The 22,559-nt window shown below is 44.1% G+C and overlaps 1 protein-coding gene across 1 annotated transcript in view; it reads left to right on the top strand.

The window, feature by feature from the left end:
• TRAPPC9 (trafficking protein particle complex 9) overlaps positions 1–22,559 on the top strand; it is a 727,471-nt gene that overhangs the window by 24,112 nt on the left and 680,800 nt on the right. The window contains 3 exon segments of the mRNA XM_011938129.1: positions 2,468–2,613; positions 6,826–6,954; positions 22,106–22,132. Of these exon segments, the coding sequence (XP_011793519.1) occupies positions 2,468–2,613; positions 6,826–6,954; positions 22,106–22,132 (302 nt within the window).

Consider the following 22,559-nt stretch of genomic DNA (forward strand, 5'->3'; position numbering starts at 1 on the left):
CAGAGTCTTGCTCTGTCAGCCGGCTGGAGCACAGTGACGCAATCATAGCTCACTGCAGCTCCAAACTCTTGGGCTCAAGGGATCCTCCTGCCTCAGCCTCCCAAGTAGCTGGGACTACAGGCCTGGCTAATTTTTAAAATTCTTATACAGACAGGGTCTTCCTGTGTTGCTCAGGCTGGTCTTTGACTCCTGACCTCCAGCGATCCTCCCATGGCAGGCTCTCGAGTCCCTGGGATTACAGGCATGAGCCACCACCTGGGATTGCAGGCATGAGCCACACTTGGCTCATTTTGTTTTTATACAATTTAAAATATTTGTATAGTTTTATTGTATCATGACTTTCATATGAAAAACTATAAGAGTATTTATGACTTCTTTTTGTAAAAGTCCTGTTTTCGAAACAAATTGTTTATCATAATGTTTGCACTTTTAAAAACAAGTTATTTATTTAATTTAGAAGATGCTACTAGAAAAATATTTTTGAAATTTTGTGGGTTATGTTTGCTACAGCAGGTGTACACTTTTGTGAAGTTCATGTGAAGATGTAATAATGTACTCCTTTCTTATTCTTAAGAGACAGGATCTTGGTCTGTTGCCCAGATTAGAGAGCAGTGGCAAAATCATGGCTCACTGCAGTCTCGAATTCCAGGTCTCAAGTGATCTTCCTGCCTCCACCTCCTGAGTAGCTGGGACTACAGGTGGGAGCCACCATAAGGACACTTAACCCAAAGTGCAGAGGTTGGAGTCAGGGAAGGCTTCTTTGAGAAACTGGTCGTTGAGATGAGCCTAAAAGAGAGTTGAAGTTGTGAGGCAGATGGAGCCTGAGGTCGGGGGACTTCAGCATTGCAGCAAGGTTGCCAATGGAGTGCCAGGGCACAGTGGTAGGAGTGGAGGTCAGAGCTGTGGGAAGGGCTGGCTGTGGACTACATGCCTCTCCCTACGACTGAATTGAGCATCCTGTGAAAGGTTTGCAGTGCAGGAGGGACACAGACTAATTTGTGCTTTGGGAAGGACACTCTGGCTGTGTGTGTATAGCAGCAATGAAGGGGAAGGGGGTGCAGAGTTGGGAGTCAAGACGAGGCGGAGGCTGCTGAGGTGACTGCTGTTGGGATGGGAGGAGCAGCTCAGATGCTTTCTTTTTTTTGTTTGTTTTTGTTTTTTTTGAGACAGGGTCTCACCCTGTCCCCCAGGCTGGGGTGCAGTGGCATGATCTCGGCTCATGGCAACCTCTACCTCCCGGGTTCAAGTGATTCTCCTGCCTCAGCCTCACGAGTAGCTGGGACTACAGGCACCTGCCATCACACCCAGCTAATTTTTTGTATTTTTAGTAGAGACGGGGTTTCACCGTGTTAGCCAGGATGGTCTCGGTCTCCTGACCTCGTGATCCACCCGCCTCGGCCTCCCAAAGTGCTGGGATTACAGGTGTGAGCCACTGTGCCCTGCCAGATGCTGTATTTTCTTATGGGGAGGGTCTGTTAGCAGGGGCCATCCTGACACTGCCTTGTGACCAGGAAGGAGACAAACGAAGGCTGGCATTTCTTCTTCTTTCTGCATCTGCCTTACATCATGATCTTTATTCAAAACATATGTAGAATGGAAAAGCTAAATTCCAGAGTAACAAAGAGTTTGTTGAACTCGTTAGAGTTAGACATGATAGGATTTAACATTATATTGAGATGTGTCAGTAACATTCATTTACTTAAAACATCACATCTTCTGGATTTCCAAAGGAGTTTTATTCTTGATAAGACTGCTTTCTTGATGAGGGAAAGTTTAATCCAGCTGCAGTTTTTCCTTTTAAAAAAATCATCTGCCTTAAGAAATATAACATTAAAGATTAGAAGTATTTAAAAATGATAAAAGGAATATTTTGGTACAGTTGCTTTGGCTTCTGAGTTGATAGGGACTCAGAAGCCTTTGCATTATTTACTAGTGTATCATTGCCAGTGTTTAAAGAGCTGTTAGTGAGCAGCCCAGGCCCTGCTCTCTGAACGCTTTCCTAAACCTTGCCCTGAAATAGTGAGGATAAACGTCTTATTTGCTAAAGCCAAATGGTTGGCTAATAAGACGCAGCCTAGCTCTCTTTATAAAATAATAGTAAGTTTGATGTTAAGAAGTGGAAGATAGTTGATTTTTTTAAAAAGCTGAAACATAAACTTCCTTATGCTAATGTTACAACTGGAAAATCTAAAAAGAAAAATCCAACTCTAACATTGCCTACGTGAAACACATGGTAGAAATCCTTATGTACCTATCACCTTTTAAAAAATTGCTTGGAGTACATTTTTGAAGTCAAGACCACTCCGGCTCACATAACTGGCAATGATTATTGCTGACTTAAAATTATAGAGCCTACAGTTGCCTTCTTAGCATTTTTAGTAGTGAGAGAATTGAATAGTGCTTAGTCAGAGTGCTTTCTGGGTGGGAGTTGTATAGTAACAAAGATACATTTTCATTTATTTTCTAGACATTACAAGAAGCGATGCCAAGGCCGCATGCGGAAGCACGTGGGGGACCTGTGCCTGCAGGCAGGGATGCTGCAGGACTCCCTGGTACATTACCACATGTCAGTGGAGCTGCTGCGTTCTGTGAATGACTTTCTGTGGCTTGGAGGTAAGATGAGCTGATTAAGATGATCTGATATGTAATTGTTTCAACTGTTATTTAAAATGAGAGACTGGGCGTGGTGGCTCACGCCTGTAATCCCAGCACTTTGGGAGGCTGAGGCGGGTGGAACATGAGGTCAAGAGATTGAGACCATCCTGGCCCACATGGTGAAACCCCGTCTCTACTAAAAATACAAAAATTAGCTGGATGTGGTGGTGGCACCCGTAATCCCAGCTGCTCGGGAGGCTGAGGCAGCAGAATTGCTTGAACGAGGAGGCCGAGGTTGCAGTGAGCCGAGGTTGCACCACTGCACTCCAGCCTGGCAACAGAGCGAGACTCTGTCTCAAAATAAATAAATAAATAAATAAAAAGAAATGAGAGGAAATGGAAAAAGAAAGTCCCCAAAAAGGAGGGATGAGGGAGGAAAAGCAGCCAGCCTGTGGTGGTTGCCATGACAGGCAACCTGGGGTGCTTCCCTGCCGTATCTGCTGCCCTCCTCCCGCTGTGCCATGTGTCCTCTGAAGGAGGCCCTGCCCACACTATCCCTTTTCCTCTGTTCTTAGTATAACTTGCCCTCTGCTCTGGATGCTGTTCCCCACGATCTTCACCTTTTCATCCCTCAAAACTTCCTCCGTGTGTCACATGATGAATGGATAAGCAAAATGTGGTATGGGCATACGGCGGAATACTATTCAGCCATGAAAAGGAGTGAAATTGCGATGTCACTGCAGCACGGAGGAACCTTGACGACTTTGTGCTAAGTGAGAGAAGCCAGACATGAAAAAGGCCACAGATTGTATGGTTCTATTTATATGAAGTGGCTAGAATAGGCAAATCTATAGAAGCAGAAAGTAGATGCCTGTTTCTAGGGGCTGGGAAGAGGGGGAATGGGAAGTGACTGTTAATGGGCATAAGGTTTCTTTTTGGGGTGATGAAAATGTTCCAGAGTCAGATAGTGGTGATGGTTGCACAGCTGTGAATGTACTAAAAACTGCTGACTTGTACACTTTAATTGGGTGAACTCTATGTCAATCTTAAAAATTAAAAGAAAGGCGCCGGGCGCGGTGGCTCAAGCCTGTAATCCCAGCACTTTGGGAGGCCGAGACGGGCGGATCACAAGGTCAGGAGATTGAGACCATCTTGGCTAACACAGTGAAACCCCGTCTCTACTAAAAACTACAAAAAACTAGCCGGGCGAGGTGGTGGCGCCTGTAGTCCCAGCTACCCGAGAGGCTGAGGCAGGAGAATGGCGTGAACCCGGGAGGCAGAGCTTGCAGTGAGCTGAGATCCGGCCACAGCACTCCAACCTGGGTGACAGAGCGAGACTCCGTCTCACAAAAAAAAAAAAAAAAAAAAGAAAGGCAAGAAGAAATCCTACTTCAAAGCACAGCCATCTCCGATCCCCCACAGCAGTCGGCAGAGCAGATGCTCTACCTGAGATGTTGCCGACACTTTGTGCTGGAATTGGATGTCTGTGTGTGGTCTACCCTTTGGGGACTGCGCCTCCTGGGGGTGGTCCTGGGAGGATGGACTGGCTGTGTCCATTGCCTGACATGTTGCAGATGCTCCCTAAATGCTTGTTAAAAGAACAATGTGTGAGTAAGGACTAAAGCAGGGTTCTTTCATTGAAGTTGACAGTTTAACAAGGACGCCTGTCAACCACTTACGATAATACAAGTCGGAATGAAGTAGTGACATGAGTTCTGTAACAGAAGTTTAACGGGGTGCTGCAGAACATATTAAATACAACAAATTCTTTCTTTCTTGGGGACAGAGTCTTGCTGTGTTGCCCAGGCTGGAGTGCAGTGGCATGATCTTGGCTCACTGCAGTCTCCGTCTCCTGGGTTCAAGTGATTCTCTTGCATCAGCCTTCTGAGTAGCTGGGACTACAGGCATGCACTACCACACCTGGCTAATTTTTGTATTTTTAGTAGAGATGGGGTTTGCTATGTTGGCCGGGCTGCTCTTGAACTCTTGACCTCAGGTGATCTACCTGCCTTGGCCTCCCAAAGTGCTGGGATTACAGGCATGAACCACTGTGCCCAGCCAAATATAAGAAATACTTCAAATGGCCAGGCACAGTGGCTCACGCCTGTAATCCCAACACTTCTACAAAAAATAAAAAATAAAAAAACCTTACTTCACCTTACTTCTACAGAACAACATTAAAAAACATTAGCTGGGTGGAGACCAGCCTGAGCAACATAGGGAGTCCTCACTTCTACAAAAATAAATAAATAAATAAACTAATTAAAAAACATTAGCTGGGTGGAGACCAGCCTGAGCAACATAGGGAGTCCTCACTTCTACAAAAATAAATAAATAAATAAACTAATTAAAAAACATTAGCTGGGCTTGGTGGTCTGTGCCTGTAATCCCAGCTACTTGTGAGGCTAAGGCAGGAGGATCGCTTGGGCTCAGGAGGTCAAGGCTGCAGTGAGCCATGATCGCACCACTGCACTCCATCCTGAGCAAGAGTGAGACTTTGTCTCGTAAGAAAAAACAAAAACAAAGCTTAAAATGGACTTAAATTTAGTTTTTTAAATAGGCTAGGGAAATAAAAGTGGGGAAAGAAAGGGAGTGAGCATTAGGGATGGAAAAGAAAAGAGAAGCAGATAAAGGATTAAGCAGGCTGAGAAAGACATAGTTTTACTTGGTTTTCTTGAAAGAGTGCTGTCTCCCTAAGTACTCCTTATTGTATTGATTGGAGAATCTGTGCGTCTCCCAGTGGGCTCTGAGACTAGGGCCTGTGCAGCAGGTGCTTCTCCAGAAAGACTGGTACCGCCCATATGCCTTCCCCATGCGGCGCTGGACTGGATCAGGAGGACTCCTTAAGGGCACACAGAGAAGGACGGTGCTGTGTGCCATGGGTCTCTTCCATGCTCAGCCTCTCAGAAGTGGACAGTGGAGTTGTCCAGAAGCTACTTATGCCTGACATCACAGCAGACTGAATGTAGAAGCCGATAGAAGATCCAGCTAACTTGTGTTAACTCTGACATTAAAGAAATACATGAACATGTCAAACAATGCCATTCCTCCAGTATTTTATTTTTGTTTTGGAACACAATTATTTTTCATAAAAATGTTAACACATGACAAGCTTATTATTTTATTTTTTATTTTTATTTTTATTTTTTTGAGACAGAGTCTCACTCTGTCGCCCAGGCTGGAGTGCGATGGCGTGATCTCAGCTCACTGCAACTTCCATTTCCCAGATTCAAGAGATTCTCTTGCCTCAGCCTCCCGAGTAGCTGGGGCTACAGGTGTGTGCTATCATGCCCAGCCAATTTTTGTATTTTTAGTAGAGTTGGGGTTTCACCATGTTGGCCAGGCTGGTCTTAAACTCCTGACCTCAAGTGATCCACCCACCTTGGCCTCCCAAAGTGCTGGGACTACTGGCATGAGCCACCATGCCTGGCCTATTTTAAAAGGAATTAGTAGATAAATACTTAAATCCTTTTCTCAGTTTTATTTTCCAACATGGTAAATATCTACAGGTGTAACCCATATCACAAAAAAAGCTCTTTGTGATCCTCATTTTTAAGAGCATCAAGGAGTTTTTAGACCAAAAGTTTAAGGGCCACTAAATTAATGGATAAAGTTGATACAGATGAATACTGCGGCACACCTTATAAGGCATGTGGCATAGCTGGAGATTGTTAGGTTGTCACGCCGTGAGAGAAGAATGGGCTGCGTAGCGAGTTGATATGGCTGTTTTTGAGGAAGAGGGAGGTCTACAGCCTCAAAAGGAGCCGTTGCCTAGGGGGCGCGTGGTCTGGAGAGGCATTCTGGTCTTGCTTTGGTGCTATTACTGTGAAATATTTTCAGTCCAGAGCACTTTCTGTTATACGTCTCTGTAGCTCCAGAACCCGGCGCAGTCTGCCGCACAGTCTGTGTAGGAATGCCGGCCATGTGAATGGATGAACACAGAGGCTGGCCTGTTTCACGTGTGCACTCAGCCCTGCAGAGAAACCTTGAGTGTGGTGAGAGCGTTCTGTGTTGCCTGCCTGGACATGGGCATGGGAAAGACAGGTGGCAAGTTTCCATTTGCAAAAAACTAGTGATCTTTAGGTTTGAACTCTGCTTTGGGAGAAAAATTGGCTTTTCCAAATAATCCACCTGTTTAAATCATTCTTAGCCCCTGCAGTTTGAGCTAATGGTGGGTCACTGACTTGCCTAATGATGCTGGTTTTTGTTTTTTGTTTTCTTAATGCCCAGCTGCCCTGGAAGGATTGTGTTCAGCTTCTGTCATCTATCACTATCCTGGTGGAACTGGTGGGAAGAGTGGAGCTCGGAGGTTCCAGGGCAGCACACTTCCTGCTGAAGCAGCCAACAGACACCGGCCAGGTGAGCTCTGCCCTTTTTCTGGCCTCTGCTCACTTGCAGTCTTTAAATAAAGCAGACTCATTTGTTACTTTTTTCTTTGAGTTAGGACTAATATTTAAATAAACTGTAAAATCTGTTGAGTCAGAAATATTTGTTTTATTTTATTTTCTATTTTTTTTTTTTGAGACGGAGTCTCGCACTGTCACTCGAGCTGGAGTGCAGTGGCGCGATCTCGGATCACTGTAACCTCCGCCTCCCAGGTTCAAGTGATTCTCCTCCCTCAGTCTCCCGAGTAGCTGGGATTACAGGTGCCTACCACCATGCCCGACTAATTTTTTGTATTTCTAGTAGAGACAGGGTTTCACTATGTTGGCCAAGCTGGTCTCGAATGCTTGACCTCATGATCCACCCGCCTCGGCCTCCCAAAGTGCTGGGATTACAAGCGTGAGACACCATGCCCTGCCCAGAAATCTTGTATGAGACATTTTGTTCTGATTTTGTTCAATATTTTCAATCTTATTGAATACACTAATGGGTCAGAATGGTTGATTTCTGGAATACTTGTGTAAAATTTCCTGGTATAACAGACTTGAGGTTCTGTGCCTAAGTCTTTTTTATAATTTTATGTATTAGGAGAAGCTAGTCCCAGAGGTCAATTTTAACGCTGATTCAGGGCCTGGGAGCAGTTTCTTATTTATTTATTTTTTTTGAGACGGAGTCTCGCTCTGTTGCCCAGGCTGGAGTGCAGTGGCGCAATCTCGGCTCACTGCAAGCTCCGCCTCCTGGGTTCACGCCATTCTCCTGCCTCAGCCTCCCTAGTAGCTGGGACTACAGGTACCTGCCACCGCGCCTGGCTAATTTTTTGTATGTTTAGTAGAGACGGGGTTTCACTGTGGTCTCGATCTCCTGACCTTGTGATCCGCCCCCCTCAGCCTCCCAAAGTGCTGGGATTACAGGTGTGAGCCACCGCGCCTGGCTGCAGTTTCTTATTTTATTGGCTGGTGACGTTCTCTCAATGAGTCATTTGATTTGCTTATGGTTGGTAGAACCAATGAAGAGTGAAAAAACTTCTTGGGCGGAGCAGACCCATGAATGCTGAATGAACATGAACGTTTTGGTCCTTGATGAATGAACCTGCCTTTAATAGCTCAGGATTAAGTCATCATGTTGCATAGGTCACATAGATCATACCAAATAATGCAGAGCTCCAGGCCATATACAAAACTGATAGGAATTTTTTTTTTTGTCCATGAGATTTTTGTACATTTTTCCCTCCAGACAAAAAAAGGTTGTTAATGTGTATTGGATGGGGAATGTCTTGCATTTCTTTTTCCATGAATTGTATCATCCCGTATCAGCAGCAGAGAATGCAGAGCTGCCTTGATGAGCCAGTGGCTGTAGCCACACCGTCTGAAGCCACATGCTGTCTATGTAGGTTTGCTTAGATGAGCTATAATGATTCTTGAAGACAATTTTATTATTCTGTCGTGGGATGTTCCTCTTGGTAGCATCTCAGTTATTGAAGAGGAAAGTGAGGCAGGCTGAGGGTGCTGTCGAAAGTCTGAAGGTTTAAACAGGCAGGTCCCTGCTGCTTGCATCCTCTACTGTGACCTGACTTGGATGCACCCCATTGGTGTTTACCACCTGTGTTTACTCCTCATGGTTATAATTGCTGTCTCTGGTATGAGATGGCAGTGGTTTAAGTTTCACTGTTTTCTCTAGTCGGCAACCAAGTGCTAAAATCTCCAACACATCCAGAAAGGTGAAGGCAGGTTTAATTTTCTCTTTAAAAGAAAGTTTTCTGGGTTGGGTGCAGTGGCTTACGCCTGTAATCCCAGCACTTTGGGAGGCTGAGGAGGGCAGATCGCTTGAGGTCAGGAGTTTAAGATAAGCCTGGCCAACGTGGTAAAACCCCATGTCTACTAAAAATGCAAAAATTAGCTGGCTGTGGTGGAACATGCCTATAATCCCAGCTACTTGGGAGGCTGAGGCAGGAGAATTGCTTGAAACTGGGAAGGTGTCAGCTGGAATCATGCCATTGCACTGCAGCCTGGCCTGGGTGACAGAATGAAACTTTGTCTCAAAAAAAATAAAAAATAAAAAAGTCTCTGCTCTCTCTAGGAGCGCCTTTCTTTTTTTTTGAGATGGAGTTTTGCTCTGTTGCCTAGGCTGGAGTGCAATGGTGTGATCTCGGCTCACTGCAACCTCTGCCTCCTGGATTCAAGCAATTCTCCTGCCACCCAAGTGGCTGGGATTACAGGCGCCTGCTACCATGCCCAGCTAATTTTTGTATTTTTAGTAGAGATGAGGTTTTACCATGTTGGCCAGGCTGGTCTCAAACTCCTGAGCTCAGGTATCCACCTGTCTCAGCCTCCCAAAGTACTGGGATTTCAGGTGAGAGCCACCGCACCCGGCTTAGGAGTGCCTTTCGTTGGAGGTGGTTAGGTGTTTTTTTTGCTTTTTATTTTTTTAAATTGTGGTTTGAAGAGCTGTAAATGTGTTGAAACTGTTTCACCAATGTGATGAGTAAGACCAGAAACTTTAGGGCCACATTTTATTTCTTCCGTTTCCTAATTATGGGCAAATAAAATTTAAGGACATTGAAACACTGCTTTGTCTGTAGTAGAGAAATGTCTTCATTTAGATTTGCATAGAGTAAAAAACTTGGGAACTTTTTTCTGTTGAAGACATTCTGTGGGGAAGAATATCTGGTGACAATGATACTTAGATGACAGGAGAAAGGGCAATGTGACTGTTATTTAGAAACTTGGTAGGTTGGGCATGGTGGCTCATGCCTGTAATCCCAGCACTATGGGAGGCAGAGTGGGGAGGATCACTTGAGGTCAGGAGTTTGAGACCAGCCCAGCCAACATGGTGAAACCCCATCTCTACTAAAAATACAAAAATTAGCCAGGCGTGGTGGCTTATGCCTGCAATCCCAGCTACTTGGGAGGCTGAAGCAAGAGTTGCTTGAACTCAGGAGGTGGAGGTTGCAGCGAGCTGAGGTTGCACCACTGCACTCCAGCCTGGGCAACGAGTGAGATCCTGTCTTAAAAACAGAAACTTCGTAGGTTAGGCACCATGGCTCGTGCCTATAATCCCACACTTTGGGAGGCCGAGCGGGGAGGATCACTTGAACCCCTGGCGTTCTACACCAGCCTGGGCAACATAGGGAAAGAAATTTAAAAAAATTAGCTGGGAGTGGTGGCATGCACCTGTAGTCCCAGTTAGGAGGCTGAGGTGGAAGGACTGCTTGAGCCCAGGAGATTGAAATTGTAGTGAGCTGTGATTGCACCACTGCATTCCAGCCTAGGTGACAAAGCAAGACCCTGTGTCAAAAAAAAAAAAAAAAAAAATTTTAAAGCTTGGCAATTATTTGACTACCTTTGAGGCAATACAGCATCCAGATCTGTTAACAGGCATGATCTCAGGAACAGATATGCCATCTCATCTTGGACATTAATCTCAAGATTAGTCAGTTTGTAGGGGCAGCCTCATCTCATATCAGGAATTGATGGCCTCTGTTGTTTGAGATGAAGACCAACCTGATGATTTAACATCCTCCCTTGTATTTCATGGAATGAATATCTTAGGTCCCAGTTTCAGCAGCAAAACAGCAAAAATACAGATGTCAATCAATATCAGTGTAACCTGCAGCAAGTTGTTTAGTCTCTTTGTGCCTCAGTTTTCTTTCTTTCCTTTTTTTTTTTTTTGAGATGAAGTTTCACTCTTGCTGCCCAGGCTGGAGTGCAACGGTGCAATCTTGGCTCACTACAACCTCCGCCTCGTGGGTTCAAGCGATTCTGGTCCCTCAACCTCCGAGTAGCTGGGATTACAGGCGCCTGCTACCACCCTCAGCTAATTTTTTTGTATTTTTAGTAGAGGTGGGGTTTCACCATGTTGTCCAGGCTGGTCTCGAACCCCTGACCTCAGTTGATCCATGTGTTGGCCTTCCAAAGTGCTGAGATTACAGGCGTGAGCCACCATGCCCAGCCTAGTTTTCTTTTTTTCTTTTCTTTTTTGAGATAGGGCCTTGCTCTGTTGCTTAGACTGGAGTGCAGTGGTGCGATCTTGGCTCACTGCAACCCCTACCTCCCAAGTTCAAGCAATTCTCGTGTTTCAGCCTGTTGAGCAGCTGGGACAACAGGTGTGTACCAACGTGCCTGGCTAATTTTTTGTATTTTAGTAGAGACAGGGTTTCATCATGTTGCCCAGGCTGGTGTTGAACTCCTGAGCTCAGGCAATTGGTCTACCTCGACCTTGGAAAGTGGTAGGATTATAGGCATGAGCCACTGCGCCCAGCGCTATGCTTCGGTTTTCTTATCTGTAAAATGGGGAAGATAACAGTAGTCCCTACCTCATACGGTTGTTGTGAAGGTTGACTGAGTTACACATATGAAGGTCCTAGAACCCTCCTCACCAAGCACTTGGTAATGTTAGCAGCTATTGTTATTATTATTTTTTGAGACAGGGTCTGTGTTGCTCAGGCTGGAGGCAGTGGTGCACTCACTGTACTCACTTACTCACTGCAGCCTCCACCTCCTGGGCTCAAGGGATCCTTCCACCTCAGCCTTCTAAGCAGTTGGAGCTACAGGTGCATGCCACCATGCCCGGCTACATTTTTTTGTATTTTTTGTAGAGGTTTCGCCATGTTGCCTAGGCTGTCTCAAGCTCCTGGGCTCAAGTGATCGGTCCACCTTGGTCTCTCAACGTGCTGGGATTACAGGTGTGAGCCACTGCACCTGTCTTTATTATTACCAATATTATTATTGCTGATTATCAAATAGTAACATGAATTCAGGAATACTATGAAAAGACTCTAGACAGCTCAGATCCAGGTTCCGTAGTTTTCAAACAGTTTCCTCTGAGAAAGGGAAGTTTTATTTCTTGTTAAAACTGAGTTATCTTAGTTTATTTTTTATTTTTTTATTTTTTTTGAGATGAGAGTCTTGCTCTGTTGCCCAGGCTGGAGTGCAGTGGCGCAATCTTGGCTCACTGGAACCTCTGCCTCCTGGGTTCAAGTGATTCTTCTGCCTCAGTACCTGGGATTACAGGCGCTTGCCACTGTGCCCAGCTAATTTTTTGTATTTTTAGTAGAGATGGGGGTTTCACCATGTTGGCCAGGCTGGTCTCGAACACTTGACCTCAGGTGATCTGCCTGCCTTGGCCTCCCAAAGTGCTGAGATTACAGGCGTGAGCCACCGCACCCGGCTGAGTTATCTTAGTTTAAACTACAATTCCTTAATTCCTGCCACTTTTTGCTTTAATTCTCCTTTTATTTTAATTTTTTTTTAACTTTACTTTCACAGTATTCAAAGGTTGGGGCCACTAAATCTTAATCTGGAGACTTGTATATGAACCTGTAAGCCTATAATTAACGGACAAAGCTTATTTTAAAAATTAATAGGACATTTTGTAACTAATCCAAAAGAAAGCACTTATCATGGACTTGTAAGTATTTCTTCTTTCTGGTCATTTCTACCTTTTGGACTGTCATCATTATCAAAATAGCTGTACATTATTCAGCACCTGTTGTAGGCCAGTGGCTATGCTAAACGCTTTACCTAAGTTTTACCTCACAGCAGGCATTTGAAGGTAGGGACTAGTACCTCTGTTTTGCAGGTGAGGGGACTGAGGCTGGGTGACTTGCCCCATATCCTTCAGTGGTGAGTGGCAGAGCTGGGATTTGAACCTGGCTTGATGTGATTACAGACTGTGGATTCTTAATTGCTCCTCAAATCAGCCTCCCCTTGACTGGCTGCCTGAAACCCTGTGAGTTTATACATGATGAATTTTAGTGGTCTAAGCCTGACTAGGGCTTAAAAGAAGAAATATTGTAAGAATGTGAGAGTTGGCATAGATTAAAATTGTGCCTTGTCATGAATATTTTATTGTCAGCTAACAACCTAAAAAGGTAATATTTTTATTAACTTTGTAAGCATGGGAAGCAAGCACATTAAAAATAATTACATGTCAGGTGTGTTAAATGAGGGAAAAAGGAAAAAGAAATAAAAATTAAAGAGAAATAAATGATTGCAGTACAAAATAGAAGTGGTTTAAAAAATCCAACCATTGCTAATGACTTACTGCTTGTTTTTATCTAGTGATACTTGCTAAGGGAAAAAGTTATATTGAATTAATTTTATGCAGTCTTTTTTTTTTTTTTGAGACACATGTCTATGGCATGTTGTTTAGGCTGGACTAGAACTTCTGGGCTAAAGCAGTCCCCTTGCCTCAGCCTCTCCAGTAGTAGTGGGACCACAGGCATGCATCACTGTGCCTGGCTTCAGTGTACTCTTTAGAATGGAAGAGGAGATTAAGTTAGTGAATTTTGACAGAAATTTAAAATCTATACTCTTTGTTGATGATGAATATGTAAGTTTTGTGGGACTTTGGACTTGTCAGCCTTTTTTATGGTCTAAATGTATTTCCTCATATGTGAAATTAGTATATTAGTATATAGTATATTAGTAAATTAGTATATATACTATATATTTTGTATGGTTGTGAGAGTTGGATACCATGGGTACAAAGCACCTAAAAGGGGCTCGATGAAAATTAACTGGTGGGTCAAAGCCAGGCTCAGTGGCTTGTACCACTAGCCACTTGGGAGGCTGAGACCAGAGGATACTTGAGCCCAGGGGTGCAAGGCCAGCCTGGGCAACATAGTGAGATCCTGTCTTAAAAAAAATTAGCTGTCCCAATGACATAAATTGGTTAGAAGCATCATCTTTGAATAATGAAGATGGTGGTTTATTTCTGATGCACATTCAATATATGTATGTTCATATATATGAATATGATTTAAAGTGACAAGGGTTCAATTATGGTTTTTCAATGCAGTATGAAGTTTTGATGAAATCAGTGTCATTCTAGTAAGATAGGGAATACCACCTAAATTACCTTGCTGAAGAATATAAAATTTTTTTATACAGAATATATATTATATATCAAAATTCGTATTGCCCTGTAATAATCCACTAAAGCCTTTAAACTACTAGAAACTTGTCATTCAGAAGCTGACCATAGTGGCTGGATGCGGTAGCTCACACCTGTAATCCCAGCACTTTGGGAGGCCAAGGTGGGTGGATCAATTGAGGTCAGGAGTTCGTGACCAGACTGGGTGATATGGTGAAACCCCGTCTCTACTAAAAATTCAAAAATTAGCCGGGCGTGGTGGCCTGTGTCTGTAATTTCAGCTACTTAGGAGACTGAGGCTGGAGAATCACTTGAACCCAGGAGGCAGAGGTTGCAGTGAGCTGAGGTCGTGCCACTGCACTTCAGCCTGGGTGACACAGCAAGACTCCGTCACACACACACACACACACACACACACACACACACACACAGCTCACCATAGCAATTAAGTTTTGACAAATTGATACTGAGCTATTTTTATGGAATAAGCCTGTCACCAGTAGAGGGTCGTGACTGCAAGTTGTCCAGGCTCTTAGTGTTTTGAACAAAGAATTGGACAAAATGCCCAACAAAGCAAAGAAAGAAGAAAGCAACAAAATAACGAAAGCAGGGATTTATTGAAAACGAAAGTACACTCCACAGTGGTGGAGTGGGCCGAGCAGCGGCCCAAGGGCACCGTTACAGAATCTTCTTGGGTTTAAATACCCTCTAGAAGTTTCCCATTGGCCACTTCATGCTCACCTCTTGGTGATTGGTTTCAGAAAGCAGCCAATCAGAGGCTGAAGTTAACAAAGGTCACACTCCTGTGCACACATCTGATTGGTTGCAAAAAGGAACCAATCCGAGGCTAAGGTGAAGTTGCAAAGTTATGCTTCTATGCAGATGAAAAGCAGACATAGTTATACGTCTATGCAAACGAAGACTCCACCCGCAATCAGTCTGATTGGTTGCAGACAGCCAATTTCCCATCTGCTATGCAGAAAAGGTCAAAGGGAGCAGTCTCTGGTCCTTTTGTTACTTAGTCATGGAAAGTTAGGGTTTTCCTTTCAATTTAGTTGTAGGAAGTTGGTGTGAAACAATGTTAGGTTCCTTGCCTCTAGATCCTATTCTCCTGCCTCAGGCTTATCTTTTTTGTGATTGAGAAAATTTTGATTTTTTTTTTCTGTATCTGTAATAGATGAAAAAAGTAGAAATGTTGATTTGACATCACTTTTCCTTTATAGATTGACTACAAGGGGACACTGTTGAATAGATCATGTTTTGTTTTTGTTGTTGTTGTTGTTTGAGACAGAGTCTCGCTCTGTCACCCAGGCTGGAGTGCAGTGGCTCAATCTTGGCTCACTGCAACTTCCATTTCCTGGGTTTCAGTGGTTCTCTTGCCTCAGCCTCCCGAGTAGCTGGGATTACAGGCATCCGCCACCACGCCTGGCTAACTTTTGTATTTTTAGTAGAGACATGGTTTCACCATGTTGGCCAGGCTGGTCTGGAACTCCAGACCTCAAGCGATCTGCCTGCCTCGGCCTCCCAAAGTGTTGGGATTACAGGCATGAGCCACTGCGCCCGGCGTGTGTGTTTTTTTTTTTTTTTGAGACAGAGTCTTGCTCTGTTGCCCAGGCTGAAGTGCAGCAGCATGATCTTGGCTCACTGTAACCTCTGCCTCCTGGGCTCAAGTGATTCTTGTGTCTCAGCCTCCTGAGTAACAGGATTACAAGTGTGTGCCACCATGCCCAGCTAATTTTTGTAGAGACGAGGGTTCGCCATGTTGGCCAGGCTAGTCTCCAACTCCTGACTCAAGTGATCCACTTGCTTCGGCCTCCCAAAGTGGTGGGATTACAGGTGTGAGCCACTGGGCTTGACCGATTATGCTGTTTTAATATATAAATAAATGTGTTTGTATTTCAACAAAATTGTATGATCAATAGTTAGTTGCCAGTCCTTTGGGAAGTATTTTTTTGTAAGACACTCAGGCTATTTACTGACTGAAATATATAGACGTGACTGTTTTTTGTTTTTTGTTTTTTTTTGAGACAGAGTCTTGCTCTGCCCCCAGGCTGGAGGGCTCACTGCAAGCTCTGCCTCCCGAGTTCACGCCATTCTCCTGCCTCAGCCTCCTGAGTAGCTGGGACTACAGGCACCTGCCACCACGCCTAGCTAATTTTTTGTATTTTTAGTAGAGACAGGGTTTCACCATATTAGCCAGGATAGTCTCGATCTCCTGACCTCATGACCCACCCGCCTTGGCCTCCCAAAGTGCTAGGATTACAGGCTGAGCCACAGCGCCCATCCTGACATGACTTTTATGATTGTAGGGTTGGTATAGATTAAGGTGGCTTTTGGTATAGTGTAAAATCCAAGGACTAGGAAAAAGGTTTGCCACTGATTGCTAGAAGAACAAATTCTCTGGGTCTCAACCTCACTACCTGTAGAATGAAGAGAGTGGGCCAGATGCTCGAGTTTTCTTCCTGTTCTTAGTTTCTATGAGTCTGTGTCTTCTGTTTATATTTAGGAGTGTTAAAGTTTTTGGATTAAATACTGAATACTGGTCCCTTCCTTGAAGCAGATTTCAATATGTGCTAGCTACACTTTTAGTTATGGTCTCTGAGCATCGTGTTTTAAAAAGCCCTGTTGATCATTTCTTATTATGCCAACAATTAAATTTGTTCCTTTTTTTTCAGCAACCTGGAAAGACCTTTCTGGCCATAGGTGGCGCTGTTGTACATATATATATTTTTAATGTCCTAATTTTCCTGTTGGTGAAAGAAGATTTAAACAAGGCTTCCTTCATCTGAATTTTGTTGTTGTTGTTGTTGTTTAATACTTTAGAATAGCACTATGCCCATTATATTTGGATACGTGGAAAAATATTCTAGTTATCTTATTTTTATTATGTCATTTCAGCATGAAAATTTCAGATGTGTAAAGTGGACAGTGGTGAAATTGGACTTTTTCTCCAATGTTAGAAACCAGTCAGCCATGATTTATAAAAGAGATAGAAACCATCTGGAGCACCTTAAAGCTGAAAGGAATCTGGAACTCCCTGAGTATTGCACCCACTTTTGCATGTTTGCTAGTGGGTGGTGGTGTGGTGTCATGGAAAAGCCTAATTCAGCTGACCTGTGTTTGAACACAGGTCCTACAGTTCTTTCCCAGGTGTCCCCCACCTCTTCGCTCTGCATCTGTGAGTAGGGGCTCCTAATTTCTGCTTTGTAGAATTGTGAGGATTAGAATGTGTGCAGAATGTTTAGCATGGTGGTCGTCTCAAAATACCTCATGACCATTAGCTATTATTTTATATGAAGCCATCATTTTATAGTGTCTGGAAATTACTAAGGCATTGAAATAGGAAAAATGTTTTCATGAAGAAAGACTCAGTTAGAAAATGAAGGAAATACTTGAGGAGGGTCAGTAGTTCTTATACCCATAATTTAGCTGCAGGTTTAGAGACATGGCCGTTATATAGGCATCTTGACCCTACCCAAGCCACAGAATTATTTGCGGATTAGTATATGTTGGGGCTTAAAGGGGCCCAACAATAACACTCTTGTTTTCTTCAACAAGCAATTGAGAGACGAGACAAGAGTAAGCAGGTAGAGAATAAAAATGCCGCCCTTATTAGTGATGAAGCCACATTCTCTGCCAGGCATGGTGGCTCACACCTGTAATCCTAGCACTTTGGGAGGCCACAGTGGGTGGATCGCTTGAGCCCAGGAATTTGAGAGCAGCCTGGGTAACATGATGAAATCCTGTCTCTACAGAAAATACAAAAAATTAGCTGGGAATGTTCGCCTATAGTCCCAGCTACTCAAGAGGCTGAGGTGGGAGGATTGCTTGAGCCCAAGAGGCAGAGGTTGCAGTGAGCTGAGATTCTGCCACTGCACTCCAGCCTGGGCGACAGGGCGAGACCTTGTCTTAAAAAACGAAAAACAACCCCCACATTTTCCATGAATTTGAGGGATGAAGAAAAATGGGCATCCTACTACTGTATATCCAAGATCTGGTGGCTCTGGGCCACAGCGGGCCTTCCTACGAGGGGCACTGTCCTTGTCAGACATAGGCGTGGTGGAGCAGAGCATCCCCCGTGCTTCCTGAGTGAGCACCCAAGGGCGAAAGAAGGGGTTCACGTGCCCAGCTTGTCTCACAAACTCATCTCACAACTCACTCCCCTTGGGTGGGGGAGGAATGGGGGTGGGCAGGAGGTCTGCATTGCTTAGGATAAAGCCTTTATTGTGGAAACCAGAGGAGTGGGGAGCAAGTGCTGTCTTCCCCCTCAGTTTAAGTAGGTCATGGGGGACAGTTCTTTCTTTGTAAACACAGAAACAATGATATCCTTTGCTATTTAGACTAGCAAGGAAATACAAAGGATGATTAGAAGGGAGATTTGTAAAATCACTGTAACAGATAGCTTTTTTTTTTTTTTTTGGAGGGGGGAATGGAGTCTCATTCTGTCATCCAGGCTGGAGTGCAATGGCGTGATCTCGGCTTACTGCAGCCTCTGCCTCCCAGGTTCACATGATTCTCCTGCCTCAGTCTCCCAAGTAGCTGGGATTACAGGCGCCTGCCACCATGCCCAGCTAATTTTTGTATTTTTAGTAGAGACAGGGTTTTGCCATGTTGGCCAAGCTGGTCTCGAATTCCTGACCTCAGGTGATCTGCCCATCTTGGCCTCCCAAAGTGCTAGAATTACAGGTGTGAGCCACCACATCTGACTGATAACATTTGTTGAACACTTAAAATGTGCTACACACATTTTATTTATTTTTATTTTTATTTTTTTGAGATGGAGTCTCACTATGTTGCCTAGACTGGAATGCAATGGCACAATCTTGGCTCACTGCAACTGCCGCCTCCCGGGTTCAAGCAATTCTCATGCCTCAGCCTCCCAAGTAGCTGGGATTACAGGTGTGCACCACCATGACCAGCTAATTTTTGTATTTTTAGTAGAGATTTTACCGTGTTGGCCAGGCTGGTCTCAAACTCCTGACCTTGAGTGATCTACCCGCCTCGGCCTCTACACACATTTTACATAAACCAATTTAACCCTTTAATCTTCACAACAACCAGGTAAGGTAGGTTGGATTATTATCCCAGTTTTGCAGATGTGGAAACTGAGGCATAGAGAAATTGAGGAACTTGACCAAGGTTATGGAGCCAGTAAGTGGCAGAGCTGGGATTTAAACCCTGGCAGTTGGCCGGGCGCAGTGGCTCACACCTGTAATCCCAGCCCTGGGAGGCCAAGGCGGGCAGATCACAAGGTCAGGAGTTCGAAACCAGCCTGGGCAATAATGGTGAAACCCTGTGTCTACTAAAAATAATTTAAAAAAATTAGCTGGGAGTGGTGGCGTGCCTGTTGTCCCAGCCATTCAGGTGGCTGAGGCAGAAGAATTGCTTGAACCTGGGAGGCAGAGGTTGCAGTGAGCCAAGATCACACCACTGCACTCCAGCCTGGGCAACAGAGTGAGACTCCGTCTCAAAAGAACAAAACAAAACAGAAAAACAAAAAACAAAACAAAAAACCCCTGGCAGTCGGGCTGAGCGTTGGTAGATTGGCTTCAGGCGTTTGGAGGTATCAGCATGTCTATAGTTCCATGTGTACATCTATACATCAGTCAGCGGGCTGGCCCGTATGGAAAGGGTGGGGCAGAGAGAATTATGCAGCATTGGCATTTGTGTCTTGGCCACTGTCCACAGAGAGTGCACGGCGGTTTGCATTAATCATTTGTGTAGGCAGCAGGTTTCTCCTTGTAACAGAACTTTAGTCCATCAAATTCATCTAGAAAACTCCTGTTCAGAGAAAGTGGAGTTTTCTAGATGAACTTGGTTTGTATTTCTTTTTTTTTTTTTTTGAGACGGAGTCTTGCTCTGTTGCCCAGGCTGGAGTGCAGTGGCCGGATCTCAGCTCACTGCAAGCTCCGCCTCCCGGGTTTACACCATTCTCTTGCCTCAGCCTCCCGTGTAGCTGGGACTACAGGCGCCTGCCACCTCGCCTGGCTAGTTTTTTGTATTTTTTAGTAGAGACGGGGTTTCACGTGTTAGCCAGGATGGTCTCGATCTCCTGACCTCATGATCCGCCCATCTCAGCCTCCCAAAGTGCTGGGATTACAGGCTTGAGCCACCGTGCCCGACCTTGATTTGTATTTCAACAAAATACAACTACTGAATTCTGTTTCAGGGAAGGGAGTGGTATTCAGTTCCCCATCTGAACACTTTAATGCCCCTAAATAAAAACGAAAGACAGAGGCTCACAGAGGCTCATCTTACAACAGGAACAAACTGAAGCATCGGCCTCCTCCCTTCATCTTGTAGACAGGGGTGGTGGTGTTAGGCTTTGTTATTCAGGTGCCAGGATCCTGCTGTAGAGGTGACAACCACTAAGAAAGGGCCTAGAAACCAGCATTTGGTGTGTGAGGGCATCCTCTGCAACGGTCCCAAATGAGACGTATGGACCTGACTTCACTTACCTCCTGCCGGTGATTTGGCCTTTGAAGAGAAAATCATTGAACCCTGATATTTTGGTTTGATTGATAATTTTGTGTCCCCTATTACATTAATGGTTAAACCTCCAGTTTTCCTACATCAGTCTCTTGCAAGTTTGGTTACTGTGAAATCAGTCCACTAGAGGCTGATGATACTAATAATCAAATGATTGATGATTGTGATAATAACTCCGAGGCATCAAAGGTTTAACTCATGTCCCCTAGCTAAAGGACATGGCATAGTATGATATATTTCGCCAGGTTCTTCGCAGAACAAAATGTTTGTAGGATTATCTGGTAATCCAGACGTCCTCAAGGTCTGTGCAGCTGAATGTCTGCTCAGTGCAGACCTGGGACCTGGTGTCGTGGCCTGTGCGATGGTGGGGCTTCCCTCGGCTCCTCTGGGCTTCCGTCTCCCCATAGACAGTGAGGGCTAATACCTGTTTATTTTGTAGGGTTGCTCTGAAGGTCATACATGGTATTTGTTAAGCATCATGCTTGGCATAAAGGTGCTATTCAATGGAAAACACCTGTTTTTTATTTTAATGGTGGCTTCAAGATTGCAGTGATTTTTAGTCTGCTTTTACAAACAGAGATGACTGTACACAAAATAGCTCTTAAATAGCATTATAATCATGGGGCCTCTTCTCTGTGTAGACAATTGAATAGATGTGCTATTTCCATAAGATTATTGGGACATACCTTTTTGAGTCTTCTTAATATGTTTAAAAATGAGAATAGCTAATGATAAACATGACTCTTGGAACCAGTACCTCTTGAGGTGTGTTTTGCCATGATGGGAAATTGCGTTCTATAGAGAAGTCTAATTGGATCACACAGATATTTGGGTAGTTTAGCAGACCAGCAAGGCTTTCAAAAGTTTCTTCATAATAGTGAAGTTAATGGTTTTGTATTTTAAACTAACTACAAAGCTAGCTTCTAAAAGTTGGAAATCTTTAACTTGATGAAGTATCCTGTTGTGTGTGTGCATGTGTGTGTGTGTGAGAGAGAGAGAAAGAGAGAGAGAGAGAGAGAGGTATTTTAGGGGGGTTGTGAAAAGTTCCATAGAGCCTCTGGCACCTTTTCTCCCCCATTCTAGGTTGCTGACATACATTTGTGCAAATAGTTATCCTTTGTCACTTGGCTTATTTGTGGAAATAAGGAATTCTCATATTTGTTTAAGAAGAGCTGGGAAGTCGGGTACAGTGGCTCATGGCTGTAATCCCAGCAGTTTGAGACCAGCCTGGCTAACATGGTCAAACCCTGTCTCTACTAAAAATACAACAACAACAACAACAACAACAACAACAACAAAAAAGTAGCCGGGTGTGGTGGTGCACTCCTGTAATCCCAGCCACTCAGGAGGCTGAGGCAGGAGAATTGCTGGAACCCGGGAGGCGGAGGATGAAGTGGGCCGAGATCATGCCACTGCATTCCAGCCTGGGTGACAGAGCAAGACTGTGTCTCAGAAAAGAGAGAAAAAAAAAAAAAAAAAAGAAGAGCTGGGAGCATGAACATAGAAAGTGGGAAGGCAGAGAGGTGAGGAGGCACTTAACAATTTGTTTAGGGTATGAGTAATAGTAGCTTTTCTTTTATCTTTTCCTGTCTGAAGCAAAAAGGCACCAAACTTGTAACATACCGTTCCTCAGAATTGCTTTTCTGATCAGATACAAGTCAGATTTTTCTCCAGGCTATGTGAATTATGAAATGTGTTTTAGTAGTTATTTTTAAAAGTAGTTTTGTTTTCCAAATAAAATACCATAATCTGTTCTTTCTTCCAGGGGCACAGGAAGTTCTCATTGATCCAGGTACATGATCTATGTGTTTAGTTTCTTTTGGTTATTTTTTTAAGTGCTTGTTTCATGGTGATGTGAATGAATGGTTAAAATTTCTGGATGATCATCTTTGGAATATTCTGATTTAAGTAACTTTAAATCAGAACTGTTAAAAGCCTGATGATTGATGGGTCCTTGCTTGATGGGCGCCCCGTTGCTTTACGTTGTCTGTTGAAGAGGAGGCTTCGAGGAGGCTTCTTCCTCTAGCATGGCTAAGTGAATGGTTGGAGAATTGTGCCTCTCATTCTTTGAATGCATTGAGCATGTTTGTCCTGTTAATTTTGAATTCATCTGTAATCATGACTTTGCTCTGATTTGTGGCTTGTGCTCCCTTCCACGTGAGTTCATTCTCTACTGCATTTCGTCTCTGTGTTCTTAACAGGAAAAGAAATCTTGTATT

This window comes from Colobus angolensis, unplaced genomic scaffold, assembly GCF_000951035.1.
Source record: "Colobus angolensis palliatus isolate OR3802 unplaced genomic scaffold, Cang.pa_1.0 Scaffold17, whole genome shotgun sequence".
Taxonomy (NCBI): Eukaryota; Metazoa; Chordata; class Mammalia; order Primates; family Cercopithecidae; genus Colobus; species Colobus angolensis.